At 37.1% G+C, this 17,256-nt stretch overlaps 1 protein-coding gene and 1 pseudogene across 1 annotated transcript; one reads left to right on the top strand and one right to left on the bottom strand.

The window, feature by feature from the left end:
* Positions 1 to 927, bottom strand: LOC111159326 (annotated as a pseudogene).
* Positions 928 to 14,154: 13,227 nt separating this feature from the next.
* On the top strand, positions 14,155 to 15,108 carry LOC111159530 (olfactory receptor 51H1-like). Its single transcript, XM_022522054.1, has one exon. The coding sequence runs from the start codon at positions 14,155 to 14,157 to the stop codon at positions 15,106 to 15,108; it is 954 nt and encodes a 317-aa protein (XP_022377762.1).
* Positions 15,109 to 17,256: the final 2,148 nt, after the last annotated feature.

A 17,256-nucleotide genomic window follows, 5' to 3' on the forward strand; every position in this document is an offset into this window, starting at 1 on the left:
TTAAGGACCAATCCTGTCCCCACAGAACACCCGAACAATCCGCTGCCGGATCTGCTTGGTCCTAACACTGTATACAACAGGATTGAGCACGGGAGGGAGCAGCAGATAGACACTGGCCATGAGAGTGTGCACTATTGGTGACAAATGCCAATGAGAGGCACATAGAAGAGCAATACTGCACAGATATGAGAGAAGCAGGTGTTGAGAGCCTTGAGCCTCTCTTCTCGAGAAGCAATGCCCAGTACTGCCTGGAGAATTAGAAAGTTAGAAATTAAAAGGATCAAGGCATCTAGTACAATGATGAAGATCACAGCCAGCAGGCCATAGATGCTATTGACACGGGTGTCAGCACAGGCAAGCCTCATGGCATCCTGATGGAGGCAGTATGCATGGGAAAGGATATTGGAGTGGCAGAAAGGTAGTCTTTTGATGAGAAAAGGCACAGGGAGCACTGCACCCACACTTCGTAGCAGGACTATTGCTCCAATCTTGCTGATGACTCCATGAGTGAGAATGGTAGCATAGTGCAAAGGGAAGCGGATAGCCACAAAGCAATCAAAGGCCATGGCAACCAGAACACCTGATTCCACTCCCCCGAAGGTATGGATAAAGAACATCTGAGTGACACAGGCAGGCATCAAGGGTTATTGAGCGCCAGTTGAACCAGTGAACACTAATCATGGTGGGCATGGAAGATAGGGAAAGGCTGAGGTCAGTGGCAGCTAGCATAGCTAGAAAATAATACATAGGTTCATGGAGACTTTGCTCAACCTTGATGACAACAAGGATGATGACGTTACCTAAGAACATGGTACTGTAAAGAAGGCAGAGGGGCAAGGCCATCCAGAAGTCTTTCTCTGGCATTCCCGGAATGCCAGTCAAGGTGAAGTTCTGGTGGTTATCATTAGTTTGGTTGAACGGTGACATAGTGGAATGAAAGTCTGACTGGGCAGAAAGAGAATAATTTGTTAAGTCAAACAGCTGCAGTTAGAATCAGTGGCAGTATGTTTTGAGACAATAGCCGTAAGAAGGAGTGACTTCAATATTATTCTAATACCTTTATGTTCACAATCTGATATAAAAACTGATTGTCCTACCCCATGAGGCAATAAATCAGTGACCACTATATGCTAAAATATACTTAGGAGAAACAAAAAAGAAAAAAAAACTTCAATCAACACCTGCATCCAGGCGTTTCATCCAGAAACATTAAAGAGTTAGCTGACTTGCTTCCTTGCTAAGGAAGAATTTTATATTATACATTTATGTGGGTAATTAACACTGATGCCAATAACCAGAAAGGAAATGTTAGCAAGCACAAATGTGACCAAGGGTTGATCATAAACACAGATAGGCAGATGTGTGTATGTGTCTGTATCTTGACTGTGATCTTAAATTGTGGTGATTTAGACATTATGCTCAGTAGGTCTCAGTTTTTCCACCTGCATGATGTGGGACAGAGGAAGAAAGATACTCTTTAAGGACTGTAAAATTCTAACCTTCTGCATTCCTGGGAGTGTGTGGGTACTAAAATGACCTGAACTTACAGCAGGTGGTTTCCCTGTCCCTCCATAGAGACTTCTCCTTCTCTGCATTCCATACTGCTGTGAGGCTGTTCTAGTAAACTCCATCTTGAGTCAACAGAATCTGCATTTCCTACTCTGAGTAAAGCCTAGATAGACCTGTGGGCCATTCTAGACATTAACACCTAACACTTGCAGTGACAAAGATCAATATTAAAATCTTGGTGCCACACAGATCTCTTCTATTTCAATTATTTGCTATTATCTTCAAGAAGATACATCCAAATATGCATCTGAGCTAAACACTTTTTGGGCCTGTCTAGCCACAATTGATAAGGGGTTGGGTTAAAGGAAAGGAAAATGACTATCATGGCTCTTAACATTGTTTGAGTTATGATTCTTAGGAGAATCTGATAGAGAGTCTCCCAAATAAGAATGTTCACACACACACACACACACACACGCACACACAGTTCTGCATAAAAATTAAGTGAATTTGTATATTATTGAAAAGCATCTCAGGACCCATGTTAGAGAAAATGGAATAGGAGCCTGGGTCACAACAAGGAGAAAAGTCACTGGACAAAACGCAAGGGGCAGAGAGCTCTGGATGCATGGATAGAGACCAGGCAGAGTTACTCCAAGTTTCTTGTAAGTCAGTGGTCTAGTTCTACACTGTCCAATATTGTAGCCACTAGATATTTGTGCCTATTTACATTTAAATTAAACTAAATAAACATCAGTACCTTAGTTGCACTAGCCACTTTTCAGGTGTTCAGTAACTTCATATGGTTAGTTACTCTTGAATTGTGTAGTACAAACATGGAAAGTTTCCATCATTGTAGAAAGTTCTACTGAAATTTGAAAAATTGGTCCTGCAGACTACAGATTTAAAGAATATCAACATTCTAGGTGACCTCTTGACAAATCTTAGATCCAATGGATTTGTGGGCCTCTTACCTATACACTGCATAACATGTGTCTCTACATACTTTTCTCTGTCTTTGCCTCTTTTCTGGAAACTCAAAGAAGAAAATAGCTTTAAAATTAAAGACTCTGGAAATGGATCACCTAGGTGTAAATCCTGACTCTGTGACCTTGAACAAGTTACTTAATAATCTCTGCTTTATTCCTTATCTCTTTAAAATTAAAATGAAAATAATAGTATCTACCATGGGATAGTTAAAGATCACTGAAAAGATCAATAGGGCATTTAGATGAGCACCAGGCAGAGAATCAACACTCAATAAAGGGTAGCTGTAATCAGTGTTCATCTGCTATCTATAAATTTTGTAATGTTTGGTTAACTGTGAAAACTATCCCTCAAGATGTTTATAAGCCATGGAATCTATTAATATGCTGATAAGTTTATCTACCTACCCATATATTAGTTATATATTTTGATCAACTTCTATATTACCTAAATCTCTCCATCCCTCAGCCAGTTTAGCCCAACACTGAAAATCTGTGGCTTGCAGATAATGACTGTTGCAGTGTTCAAGATGGGAAATTCTATGGATCTGTGCTCAGTGATTCTGCACTTAACTGTGAATGCTTACATAAAGGATATATTGGAAGCAGGTGCTAGATAAACCAGAGATGAAAGAGTGATATGCTAGTAGGGGTCATGAGTAGTGACTACCAATAAGAGGAAGAAAATAATAAGGAGGTGCGCCTGGGTGGCTCAGTGGGTTAAAGCCTCTGCCTTCAGCTCAGGTCATGGTCCCAGGGTCCTGGGATTGAGCCCCGCATCAGCCTCTCTGCTCTGCAGGGAGCCTGCTTCCTCCTCTCTCTCTGCCTGCCTCTCTGCCTACTTGTGATCTCTGTCTGTCAAATAAATAAATAAAATCTTTAAAAAAATAATAATAATAAGGATAATTGATTCTGAGGCACCAGAACCCTAAAAGCAACACCACACTGACCATCTGAGGAGCTCAATCCCAAAGACCAGCACAGTCCTTCCAGAATTCAAGAGGAGGATTACAAACTAGGCTCTTTTATTTATTTATTTTTTTTAAATGAGAGAACAGGGAATGGAGAGGGAGAGTCAGAGGGAGAGAGAGAATTTTAAATAGGTTCCACACCAAGAGTGGAGCCCCACATGAGGCTTGATCTCACAAACCTGAGATCATGACCTCAGACCTTTAACCAACTGAACTACACAAGCACCCCCAAACTAGGCTCTTGATTCCTTAAGATCTAAAGAACACAAAAAGAGCTTTTCATGTTTAATTAATTTATTGATTAATGGCTTCATATTTGTCAAATGCCTATTACGTACTAGGCACACCATGGTAATCAAAGGACCAAAGGAGCAACTTCTTTCCTTATCAAAGAACATATGAAAAACAAGAGCAGAAACAGGAGTGAAATGTATGCCTGGGGTTGAATGACAACATGTTTTACAGAAGGGTCAATATGTCCAGCTTGTATGCCCAGCTGGACTCAGCCTAACTCTGTCTCTGTCAATACCAGTGACAGACCAGGGACAGAATCAAACCTAAACTTTCCTCACAGCAAAAGGTCAGGAGCTTCTGCAGCTCATGAAGCATATGTGGGGCTGGAGGTGGAGAAGAAGATAGACAACAGAAGTCTTTCTTTTCTATCACTGTGGAACTACAGTTCAATGCTCTTTTCCACCCAGGCAGCCAAGTGGAAGAGCTATTCTCTGAAGGACAGGACTGAACATAATATACTCTTTATTAAAGTGTCTGAGCTACAGGCTGAAGCACAGTTCTAGCCCCTTGGATTTGTCCTTTGCAGGAGCCATGCACTAGTCTTTCACTTGGGGAAGGAATATATTTGCTGTTTTCCTTGAGCTAGGACTGAGGGAAGGACAAAAATTTGCAGGCTTCAGTTTCTCTAATTAGCCTTTAGTAGAATAACAAACTCACCAATGAATTTTTCATATGTACAGTTCAAATTGTTATTTCTATTTTAATGAAAAAATGTAAAGGAAATGGAAAAATCTTGCTGAAAAAATTCTTTCTGCAACTGAGGATTCTAGGCTCTTTATAGATATATAGAAATCATGAGCAATCATTTTATATGATGATGTAGAGAATGCAAAAGATAATAGGCAGGCATTTTAAATTATCTTACTCCTTTAATAATAAAAAAATCTAATATTTATTAAATGCTTATTTATGCTCCAGCCTCTGTTTTTAGCTCCTTACATATACTATCTCTTCTAATGACTAAAAAAAAAAATTTCTTATGAGAAAAGAACTGTTGCCAGTATGCATGAGTAAAACAAGAGTCAGAGAAGTTAATTAACTTGACTAAAATCCCAAAAATAAAACTTAAATCCAGGTGCTCCAAACATTATCCTATGAGGTTCTATTTAGTCCTATAGGAGATGATAAGCTTTTAGCTACAGGGACAACTTCTGTCATCAAATTCAAAGCCAGGACCAAACAACACACTGGGCTTAACAGACCAGATTTCCTCCATGCCCACCATTCTGTCCTAACCTCTAAATATTTCTCTATGAAGATAAAGATAAAAGATATTTCTCCATAACTACAGTCCCCTCCATTCTGTGAAAGCATCCTCAGAGAAAGCACTACCTGGGCCTCAGTCTGTCTCCCAACTCACCCAAAGCCTAGTCTGGGAGATGAGAGTCATTTCTGATGCTGGCCCCCATAGCAGTACAGCCAGAGATTTAAAACCAGCAGCATCCTAATCCAGAATTCCCTCTGAAGTGATCCTCTAGAGGCAAAGAATCAATTCCTGGAGATGTCCCCAGGGCCAACAGCTATAATGACTAAGGCTTCTGGGCATTTTGGTCTTCTTTGTCTTGATCTCAGAGGACCTAGTTTTCCCTAATTCAAACCTGGGATGGCAACCATCCAAATACAGACTTCACCTCAGTCCTGTGTGAATGGTGGTACCTCACTAGCTATACCAAAATGCAAGTATACTTTAGTGCCTAATCTTTAACATTGTCTCTAAAAGAGAGAGAGAGAGAGGAAGAGAGGAAGGAAGGAACAAAGAAAAAAAAAAAAAGCCAGCAAGAAAGAAAAAAAGATAAAATGTAAAATAAAAGCTCATTCATGAATACACATGCGTTCTAGTTGGGATTCTCTCATTCCTTCCTCAGCTTCCCAGTAAAGCCTTTCAGTGCTGTGGTCTGTAGTCTCTGTTTCCATGTACTTCCCATCCTATTTGCAGTTCACTCTAGTGAGAGTTTTTTCCCATACCACTGAAAGCATCTTTGCAGGTGTCTTCAACAGCCCGCTTATTGTTAAACCCAGAGAATATTCCTCACCCTACTCTCCTTTCAGCAGGATTCAGAACAGTGGAAAATTGCCTCCATATTAAGTTACTTTTATTACTGATTTTTCTTTTTCTTTCTTTCTTTTTTTTTTTTTTTTTTTGGTGACACCACATTTTCCTCCTGTTTTAATTTCCACTCTTCAATATCCTTTAATGGCTTATCTTCCTCCTACATCACTAAATGTTAGCGTGCCACTGACTTGTTTTTTTGCCCTATTCTTTAATCCCACTCTCACTGAATGATATTATCAAATCCTATTGATTTAATCTCTCTATATTTCAATTACCCTCAAAAGCATATCTTCAGGCCTGAATTCTGTCTTGAGCTCCAGACCAATTCCTACTTGATCATTCCATGTGGATATCAAATAGGAAATTTAAAATTTCCTTTTAAGGAAGGAAAAGGAAATACTTTTCTTTTAAGGAAAGTATTCAGTGTAGTGAATAATGTAAAACAAAAACAAAACTTCTTTTTATGTGCTCATAGTTAATTTTAATAAATCACACTAGCCATACCACAATCCACCCAGTTGCCCAAACAAAAATTCCAGATCTTTTCATACTTTCTCCTTTATATTTAATCCCTTACCAAGGACTATTGAGTCCAAACCAAAATATATTTCACATACTTCAAATTCCCTTCATCTTCACTTCTATCATGCCAGCAAGGTTACCATGACCTCTTGTAGAATAGAGCAATAATCTCCTTATGATTTTTTTTAAATTTGCTCTTTTATTTGTTTTACTTTGTTATGGTATGATTTATAAATCATAGAATTGATCCATTTTAAGGATACAATTTGATGAGTTTTAGTAAATTTATATAATTGTGAAGCTATTATCCCAAAACAGTCTTAAAATTTCCATTACATAAAAAGACTCCTTGATGGTGGTTTGAGGTCAGCCCAGGGTTTGTCTTCAGCTCCAAGAAATCAGAGATATGCTCTCTATTTTTATAGTTTGCCTTTACTAGAAATTTCATATAAGTGGAATCATAAAATATATTGTCTTTTGTGTCTGGCTTCTCCCAGTTAACATAATGTTTTGAGTTTTACACATATTGCTAAATATAGTTATAGCTTGTTCCTTTTCCTTCCTGAGTAGTATGTCATTGTATAAGTAAAATATATTTATCTACTCATTTGGTAGTTGAAATACATTCGGGTTGTTTACCACTTTTGACTATTATGAAAAATGTTGTTACAAACATTAGCATATAGTCCTTGTATGGACATGTTTGGGCAGATGCCTAGAAAAGGAAATACTGGGTAGTATGGTAGGTGTTTCTCTAATTTGGAAGAAAATGCCCAGCTGTTTGTGGATGACCCATTTTATACTCACATCACCAATGCATTAGGATTCCAGTTTTTTTTTTTTGTTTTTTTTTTTTTTAAAGATTTTATTTATTTATTTGACAGAGAGATCACAAGCAGGCAGAGAGGCAGGCAGAGAGAGAGGAGGAAGCAGGCTCCCTGCTGAGCAGAGAGCCCGATGCGGGGCTCGATCCCAGGACTCTGAGATCATGACCTGAGCCGAAGGCAGCGGCTTAACCCACTGAACCACCCAGGTGCCCCAGGATTCCAGTTTAATGTAACTACTGATTTGGTTAGATTTACATTTGTTGTATTGATATTTGTTTTTTATATGATTCAGTCTTTTTTGGTTCTTTTCTCCTTTATTGTCTTCTATCATGTTAAAGATTTTTATTGTACTGTTTTAAGGGTTGACTGCCTTTTTTTTCCCCCAGAACTTTGAATATGCCATTTGACTGCTTTCCAGCCTCCATTTTTTTTTTTTTCCCCTGATAAAAAGTCAGGAATTATTTCAAGCTTTTTAGCCTGTAACTTGATTAGTCATTTTCTTCTGCCATTATCAGTCTTGGGTTTTTGGTAGTTAGATTATGATGTTTCTATGTGTTAATATCTTTATATTTATTCTAATTAAGGTTTCTTGAGTTTCTTGGACGTGTGAATTTTTAGTTGTTAAATATATAAAGTTTTTAACATTGTGTATCTTCAAATATTGATTCTGTTATTTTGCTCTCTTTTTCTGGACCTACCAATATACATAGGTTGGATTGTCAATGTTGCCCCACAAATATCTGAGACTCTGTTTTGCTTCAATATTTTTTCTCTATATTATTTGAACTTGAGACTTCTCTATTTGTCTTCAAGTTCACAGATTTTTCCTTCCCCTTCCTCAACTCTGCTGAATCTATGTATTGATTTTTTTTAACTTCAGTTTATTATAATTTTTAAAATTCTTTTCTTTCTTTCCTATGGTTTCCTTTCCTATATGGAGTTCCCTTATTCATTCAATAATTTACCATTTGTATTTTCTTTAATTACTTGAACACAATTTTCTTTAATTCTTTGAAGGCATTTGATTTTTCTGAATCATTTGTCTGCTAAAATCAACATGTGGGTCCTTTAGGAGTCAGATTCTATTAATTACTGTTTTTCTTTATTTTGGTTCAAGCTTTCCTATTTCTTTGAAAGTCTCAGAGGTTTTTTTGTTTTGTTTTGTTTTGTTTTTGAAAGTTAAATGTCTTAAATATTATAGCATAGCCACCCTAGGTTCTTAATTGTCTTTTAAAGGGTTGCTGTGTTTTTGTTATTCTTTTCTTTGTGTTAACCTTTAGTAACTTGTCAATTTAAACTGTGGCATTCACATTCCCACAAGAAATCTCTCTTGCTAAGTACAGCCACTGATATGTCTTCTCAGATTACTTTTATTTCATTTATCAGCCTGACTTCTAGGAGTTGCCCATGTGTCTGCCCATCCTGGTGACATGCCAATACACCTTAAGCCGGAAACACTTCGGTGATTGATCTGCATGTTATACGGGAAGCATGCTTATTCAATTAATTCTCAAATACCCAATTACTTTTACTTTCTAGCAGGTTTTCTTAGGTTTCACCAACATGTTTGTAGTTTCTTAGAAAGCCAGTGGTGCATACAAAGCTACTGAGCCCTTCCATGACAACAATTTCCAGGTTCTCACTGTTGAATTTCTCTCTGGAGCCCTAACTGCAAACTGAAACTACGGAAGTTGTGTTTAATTCCTAAGAAGTTTGCCTGTTTTAGCTACAAAGGCTCTTTTTTTGCCTTTTCTCTCCACCTCAAGTTGAGGCTGCACCCTGGCAGTACTGCTGTTGGTTTTTAGTAGACTCCAACCTGGTAAAACTACTCAGCAAAAAAAAAAAAAAAAAAAAAAGGCAAGGGTGAGAGAATGGTGTCCTTACCTGCAGCTATGGCAGAAACACCTTTTTCTGATGGAAAACACGACATTATGTCTGAAGCTGATATAAATAGCCAAGTAGAGGGTAAAAACTTTATGGTAAGGAAGAGTGATAAAAAAAAAATTGTTGCAATGTTGTTCTTGAGGAGACACGGGAAAAATATAGTGCAAAATTGGAAGAATTGGCTTTAGGAAAGAGCATGAATATTTCGTCTAACTTATATAAGGTAACCGAGAAATTAGCATACATTTGACTCTCCTGGTTAGGCGAGTAAATGTAATTTAGGGCACTGGATATTGTTTTCTGATTGTTTCAATTTTCTTAATGAAGTAGGAAGTGAAGTCAGCAACAAAGAATAAGGATTTGGGTAAAATGTAAGGGAGTAGGAGAAGAGTCATTAAGTATACTCGAAAGCACAGAAGGAGTTATGTGAGCTATTTGGTATGAGTCAACATGGTTGCGTGATTTCCTCTAGCACACTGGGCTGTGTAAACTCAGATGGTGACATTAAGGACTAGCCGGACTTAACCAGAAGTCCTTTATAACAGATGACAAGGGAATGTTGAATGAATAGGAGGTTTCATGACTTTCTCTAAGATCAAACAGCTGAAAATTAAACCTGGTTTTAAGCAAGGTATATCAGACTTCAAAGACTCTACTCTTTCTGCTAAACTTTGCCATTTTGTATCTGGAAAGGCAGATCCTTGATAATGTAGAGTTCCAGATAAGAGGAAATTCTGATTGTTAGGATAATCTGGAAGTCCATCTGGAAGAGGTTAGGCTACAAGCAGCATCAGTTTCTATAGATATGAATGAGGCAAATCATAATGTCCTCAGAGGAGTTAAGTCACCAGTTAAAAGACTCAGAAAGTTTGCACCAAGCACTTTGTGTGTGTGTATTTCTGTTTATAAAAGTACTTGTAAGAGATTGGAAAGCATTAGCACTCTCACAAACTTGAAAATCCTTAAGGGCAAAGACTTACTTTGTCTTTTAACTCCTTACCCTTAATGGTTTGGGATGCTTAAAGATAGTTTAAAAAGAATAAAAACTCTCTATAGAAATTATACATACACACATATCACATGTAGGATCATGTAAAACTAATAAATATATAGACAGTCATGGATTTCTAAACATAGTCACAAACTCTTATATAATAATATACAGAAACACTTATCATAAAGCACTGGTTCTTAATGTTTTTTGAATAGGTGGTCTCCTATAGGTTGTAAAACATATTGGGAAAGAAATGGGTTTAGAAATCAAAAATGCAATAAAATAAAAAATACAATAAAACAAACTTCTATAATACATTCTCTAATGTGCCTGGGAAAAAAGCATCATCATAAGAATTATTTATATCTGGCTTTCGTTTTCTGCTGTTATATGTAAATATGCCTATGAAGGAAAATAAATGAGATCAAAAGGGGCATGAAGAGATGATGGATAGGGTCTGTGGATAATTTAAGGACCCAACACACAAAAGCACACATTGATGGAATAACTAGCTGTTTCTATAATTTAGAGAATTACCTCAACAACGAAAAAGTATCATTACAGAAAAATTCATTAAAACAAATTAAAGAAGTTATATTTAATAGATTTAAATAACATCTCAGGAAATCAAAGAATACAACAAATTCAGAGAACTTTGTTCTCTATGTTTCTGATGAAGAGTCAGGCAACCCTTCTCTCCATTCCAGAACAACAGTAGACTCCCAGCCCTATTTCAGGGTAAATCACAACACTATGTCATCATTGAAACTGAGACTGGTTTTGGAGTTAGAAGACCTGGATCAACATCCGGCTGGAATCCTAGAACTTATTTAGTGGTTCAACATGAGGCAAATTGTTTTTTATATATTTATATTTATTTACATATTTAATATATATTTATTACATATACAAGTTTTTTTAATATAATATGAATGTGTGTGTGTGTAAGAGAGAAGAAGTTTCTTCTTCAAACTTGGCTGACAGAGTGCAAATAAAATGAAAAAAATTTTGAGATTTGTTGGCAAAAGAAGGGACAGTTTGACAGATGAAGGAAGGGTTTGGAATCCTTAAGGAAATCATGACAGAATAGCCCAGAGGCTAACAATACCCCTGAGGGATGTTTTCAGAGGAGTTGTGAAATTGTTACAGAGTTGTGATAGTTCCAGACACCCCCAGAGGTTTGAGAAGTCTTCATAAGAGTTCTGTTTGCTAACCTCAGTAAAAGGAAGGAAGCCAGATTAATTCTGAACTGAAGCACAGAGGTTGATACAGGTAATAAATTAATCTTAAAATATTTTTACATGCCTTCTACATGGCAAGCACTGTGTGGAATTATTTATGTACATTATTTCATTAGATCATCATTGAAATTCTAGTGAGGGAAATGATAAGAGCAGATGACAAGAGTCTAAGTAAGAAAAGGTGGAAAAAATAAGTATACATGTTGTTATTAGGGAGAGAAGAAGACATATACCGCAGGGGAGAACCTAGTGCATGGAAAGAATGAAAAGAAGATCAGATGGAAATACAGGAACTGGGGGCTAGAAAAAGAGGGTGCTGAACGTTAGAGACAATGAAAAAGAGAAAGGAGAGTAGAGATAGGAATGAGGAAAAAAGAAGATGAGGTAAAACACATTTGGATAAAGAAAAACAGTCAAAAGCACTGGAAACAATCGGGAAAACAAGAATCATTATTTCCATAGAACAACTGTGCTTCTACAGGCCCTGAGGACTTCAACAATATCAAAGATTTTTCAAGTCTTTCCCAGAAAAACATCCATGTGGAATGAGTGAACTGGTTCTTCCCAAGTGAAAACCATCAGAATTGCCTGAGATGAGGGATCAGCAGACCCAAACATGTGAAGGACTCTCCCTTAACATGGAAAGAATTTAAAAAGCCCCTTCCTCAAGGAGCAGCTAAAGGGTTAGACAGACAACGCAAAGTGCTTTGTTTAGGTCTGAGCATTCTAATATATTGTGAGAGAGACCTGGAGTTTGTTTGCAGCACATAACACAACCTTTGTAAGTGGACCACACTATCTCTCAAGGATTCCTCGATGTCCAAGAGATCAGAATCTCTTCAGATCAGAATCTGAAAAAAAACAAAACAAAAGAAAACAAAACTTTTTCATAGTGCTGTAAGTGGACCACACTATCTCTCAAGGATTCCTTGATGTCCAAGAGATCAGAATCTGAAAACAAAACAAAACAAAACAAGACAAAACTTTTTTATAGTGCTGTCTCCCAAACAGCAATTCCTCAACTAACAGCAACACAGGAGGAAGGAGCAGAGAAGCCTACCTGGTCATGTGCATATGGCAAGTTCTTGAGATTTTTCTTTCTCCTTTCCCATAAGAGGCACCAAGGAGAGAACAAAGACACCATGATATCTTTCAAAGGCTCCTCATTTAAGGTTTTTTTTTTTTTTCATCTGTGTTATTTTAGAAAAAGATTTTTCTATTGGTTAATGATTCCCAACCCACATGCAAAAGATCAGGGAGGAGATTGAGAATTTGTAAGACTTCTGAAAAAAAAAATGATATTCAATCACCCACATTAATTAATTTATTTTTTCATTCCTTCATTTAACACATTAACACAACAACACATATTATTTTATTCCTTCATTTAAGCAGATACTAATATATGCCTAATATGTGGTCTATTAAGTGATGAGCATACAACTATTCCTTTCTTTCGGGGAGTTTAACTTCTAGCAGGCAAGGTGGGTATTAAACAAATACTCATGCAATATTTAACTATTTCCACTTAGGAGAAAGAAAAGCCCAGAATGTGAAAACAACATAGTTATGACTTAAGGACTCTTAAATCACTCTGAGAACTTGGAAAAGGGTTACTTGGGAAGGACAGAAAGGCTTTGATAGGCAAAGAGGAACTGTTTGAGAGGTGAAGAAAGGTGTAAAAAAAATATGTGGAAATCCTGTATCAGAAAGTATCTCAGTGCGATCCAGGCACTTAAACACTGCAAATCTGGCTGGACTGAAGAGACCAAAGGGGAGAGATAGGATGTGAATTGGTGTGGGAGCAGTAGATAAGAGTAGAAGCTGAATTGTGCTGTTATCTTGAGAGCTAAGGTAAGGATTTGAGACTCTGTTCTAGGTACAATATAAGCCCTTAAAGGAGCCTTTGCTTGTGATGAATAACATACTCCAAATCCAAAAAGTTTATTCAGGCTTCAGAATGAAGAATTACTGGCATGGGCACTACACGATGGAGGATAATCAGGGAGCCTGGGAGAAACGGGTTATACTATGTATTGACTGTACAAAAGACAGAGAGGGGATACTTATTTCATGTTTTGGAGGCAAGTGTGAAATTGGTTAAACGTTGGTTTGATGAAGGAAGAGGTTTTAAGAATGACCTCAAGTTTCTGGTACATTAGGTGACTCTCAAATTAAAAATCCTGTAAGTGGCTACTCTCATATCCTATGTGTGGTTCTTTCTGGGCCACCTTTATTACGGGTTCCTTGCTACTTTAAAAGGAAGTTATGCAATGAATCTTGGAACACTGAAAAAATAAAATTTAAAAAAAATTTAAAAAATTAAATGAGGTTATGGAAAATTATAAATTATTAAAATTTATGAAGATTAAATATTAATTTGAAGAGTTTTATCACTAATGTGTTATTTACAAATGTTGGCCACTATAAATACAGTTACACAGATGCAAAGGCATGTGGAAAAATACACACACATATATGTATACTGTATATACGTGAGCATATAAGACTATATGTGTGTGAATATACACACAGATTTGTATGAATACGGGCTTGTGATGGCAGTGGAATTGTGTGTAGGTATTTGTGTGGTAGTAGTGGTGTGAGTTTAGTGGGTTTTTTTATTATTTAGCAAAATGCTTTACACTATTAAGCCCTTGGGTGCTGCTGCTTCATCTTATGTGATTATCTAGGAAGCAAAGGGACAAAGTGATACAAAAACCTCCTAGACTCTGTTTTCAACATAACTGCCCCCCGCCACTGTTTCTCTTCTATATTCATAAAATCATTTACCTATCTTCTATGAAAATATATTTTCAATTTAGGAGCTACAAGCCAAGTGGGAGAGTCCAGTTTCCCCCAACAGTAACAACATGACAATGAACTCAAATGCATCACAGGCCAACCATCACAGTTTCATTTTAATAGGTACCCCTGGGATGCCAGATAAAAATGCATGGATGGCCTTTCCCCTGGGATTTCTCTACACACTAACTCTCCTGGGAAATGGTGCCATTTTGGTTGTCATCAAGGTAGATGAGAGTCTCCATGAGCCTATGTACTACTTCCTCTCCATCTTGGCTCTCACTGATGTTAGTCTCTCCATGTCCACCTTGCCCTCCATGTTGAGCATCTTCTGGTTTAATGCCCCTGAGATTCCCTTTGATGTGTGTATTACACAGATGTTTTTCATCCATGGATTTGGAGTGGTAGAATCAGGAGTTTTAGTGTCCATGGCCTTTGACAGATTTGTGGCCATCCGAGACCCATTAGGCTATGCTTCTGTCCTCACCCTTGGCATCATTGGAAAGATTGGAATAGCTGTCCTCATCCGGGCAGTCTGTGTAGTCTTCCCTGTTCCCTTCCTTATAAAGCGGCTACCTTTTTGCCGTTCCAATGTCTTGTCTCATTCATACTGTCTCCACCAAGATGCAATGCGGCTAGCCTGTGCCAGCACCCGCATTAACAGTCTCTGTGGACTCATCATAGTCATCTTCACATTGGGGCTCGATGCCCTCATCATTCTCTTTTCTTATGTGCTCATCCTAAAGACTGTGCTGGGCATTGCTTCCAGAGATGAAAGGCTCAAAGCCCTCAACACCTGCCTCTCTCACATCTGTGCTGTGCTCCTCTTCTACATTCCTTTCATTGGTGTCACCATGATCCACAGATTTGGAAAGCATTTGTCACCAGTAGTCCACACACTCATGGCCAATATCTATCTGTTACTCCCCACTGTACTTAATCCCATTGTCTATAGTGTGAAGACCAAGCAGATACGAAGGCGGATCATAAACATGTTCCAGAGGAAAATGAACAGGACCTAGGGAAATGGAGTCAAGTATAAGGTGCAGCAGTTTCAGCAGTTTCAATGCAGCCAAATTATGTACATCTAGTAAAATGCAAGGGTGAGCAAGGCTTGTGAGTGACGATACAACACTGGTCATTCTTGTTCTGTATATACTCCATTTTGAAATGTACACATTTCGATATCTGGTATCACATACAAAATCTAATTTAATTAAACTATAATTTTCTTCTTTTAAACTAGAGATGAGCATCAGTAATGATAAATTATCACCTGCTTATCTAGATAACACTTATGGGTATTTACTCATATAACATGAAGTAATATTCTTTCTTTAATTATCAATTAAATAATATTTACATAGAGAAGGATTCTGGAAGCCCAATAGCACTACTGAAGGGAAGGGTCTCTGAGATATTGTTTTGTTTTGTTTTTTCTTTAAAATAGAGCAAAGGAAACTGTTACAAAATCAAATAGCATTTAAGTTTTGGTATTTATGGAGTAAAGAGTACCAATGACAAAATTAAAACAGACACATCTGTGGTTACTTAATTTACTCCTTTTCTTTTAAGGAATATCACTTCTTTACAGATTTGTAGTAGTCCTAGTTTTCTGCCACATGCTTAGTAGAATAATGGGTGTTTTGTCTTTACTCTTTTGACCCAGTATGAGTAAAGTATATTTTGCTGTGTACTAGAGGATCCAACAAAACTTGACCAAGTAAAATTACCCCTGGGCATTTTATGAGGACTAGTGAAAACTTTCAGCACTGGGAAAAAGTTTTAGAAAGCAGTGAGGGTGGTGGGTAGGGAGATGGGGTAACTGGGTGATGGACATTAAGGAGGGTACTGGATGTAGTGAGCACTGGGTGTTTTATGTTACTGATGAATATGTAAATGTTACCCCTGAAACTAATAGTATACTCTATGTTAATTAAATTTAATTTAAATAAATTAAAAAAAAAAGCAGTAAACACATGTGTTGAGGATGAATATGTCAAATGCAATGTGTCTTTGCATTGATGCTGGTGCCTGTTTTAAGTATTTTATTAATCATGAAACAATGAATTTGCTGGGAGGATTACTTGTTCTTTCAGTGAATATGCATTTAACCCTAATGAGATGCCAGTCATGATGCTAGACCTGGAAATACAGAGGAAAATGTACTAATTTACTGCTTAATCCTTGGCACGGTTCTCTGAAAAGAAATATATATACAAGTCAAGTAGGTATTACATTTCAGTATCACATTTATTAATAGTAATGGATAATGCTATTTGCCTTTAAATACCTTTTTAAAAAAAGATTTTATTTATTAAGAGAGCAAGAGCAAGCAGGGGGATGGGGCAGAGGGAAAGAGAGAGAGAAAGAATCCCAAGCAAGACTCCACACTGAGGATCCCCTCACAAGGCTCAAGCTCTCAACACTGAGATCATGACCTGAGCCGAAATCAAGAGCTGGACACTGAGCTAACTGAGCTACCTAGGTGCCCCTGCCTTTATATATCTTAATATCCTTGCAACAATCTTTGAGAGTAGGTGTTAGCAACATTTTACACATGGGGAAATAAGTTTTAGGGTAGTTAAGTAACTTGCTCAAGTTAAACAGTTTTTAAGTGTCAGAACTAGATTTAAATTTGGATCTGTTGATTCTAAAGCCTGTAAAGTGAAACTTAATCCATGTCTCAGGGTTTCCTAGGCTTGCAAGCAAATTCCATGAGGAGGGAATGAAGCAGTGATTCTAAGATACAGCTGCATGAGAGATAAACTAGTAATCAATATTGTCAAAACCTTATGGAAGAAGTTCATCTGGCCAAGACGGAAGTAAACAATGGGAATTACTTGAAAATGGTTGGTTGGTATAGAAGGCAAATATAGCCAAGGCCTCAGTATCGATACTATCTAAGTGAAAAGCATGAATCCCATAAAGGACACTTTATAATCAGTTAGCCTACAAGGAGAAAAAAAATATATAACTTGATTTGTATTTAAATTATCTCAGTCTTCAAAAACGTTTATTTTTCTTAATGTGTTACTGTATACAATTATTCAATAAATAAATATAAAATATAAATGTATTAGGGATTGTCCTTTTTTCTTTTTTCCTTATACAGATATACAACCAAAAACTTGAAAACTACTACTCCAGACTAAGGATACAAGAGAATT

This window comes from Enhydra lutris, unplaced genomic scaffold, assembly GCF_002288905.1.
Source record: "Enhydra lutris kenyoni isolate GAN:26980312 unplaced genomic scaffold, ASM228890v2 scaffoldscaffold68, whole genome shotgun sequence".
Taxonomy (NCBI): Eukaryota; Metazoa; Chordata; class Mammalia; order Carnivora; family Mustelidae; genus Enhydra; species Enhydra lutris.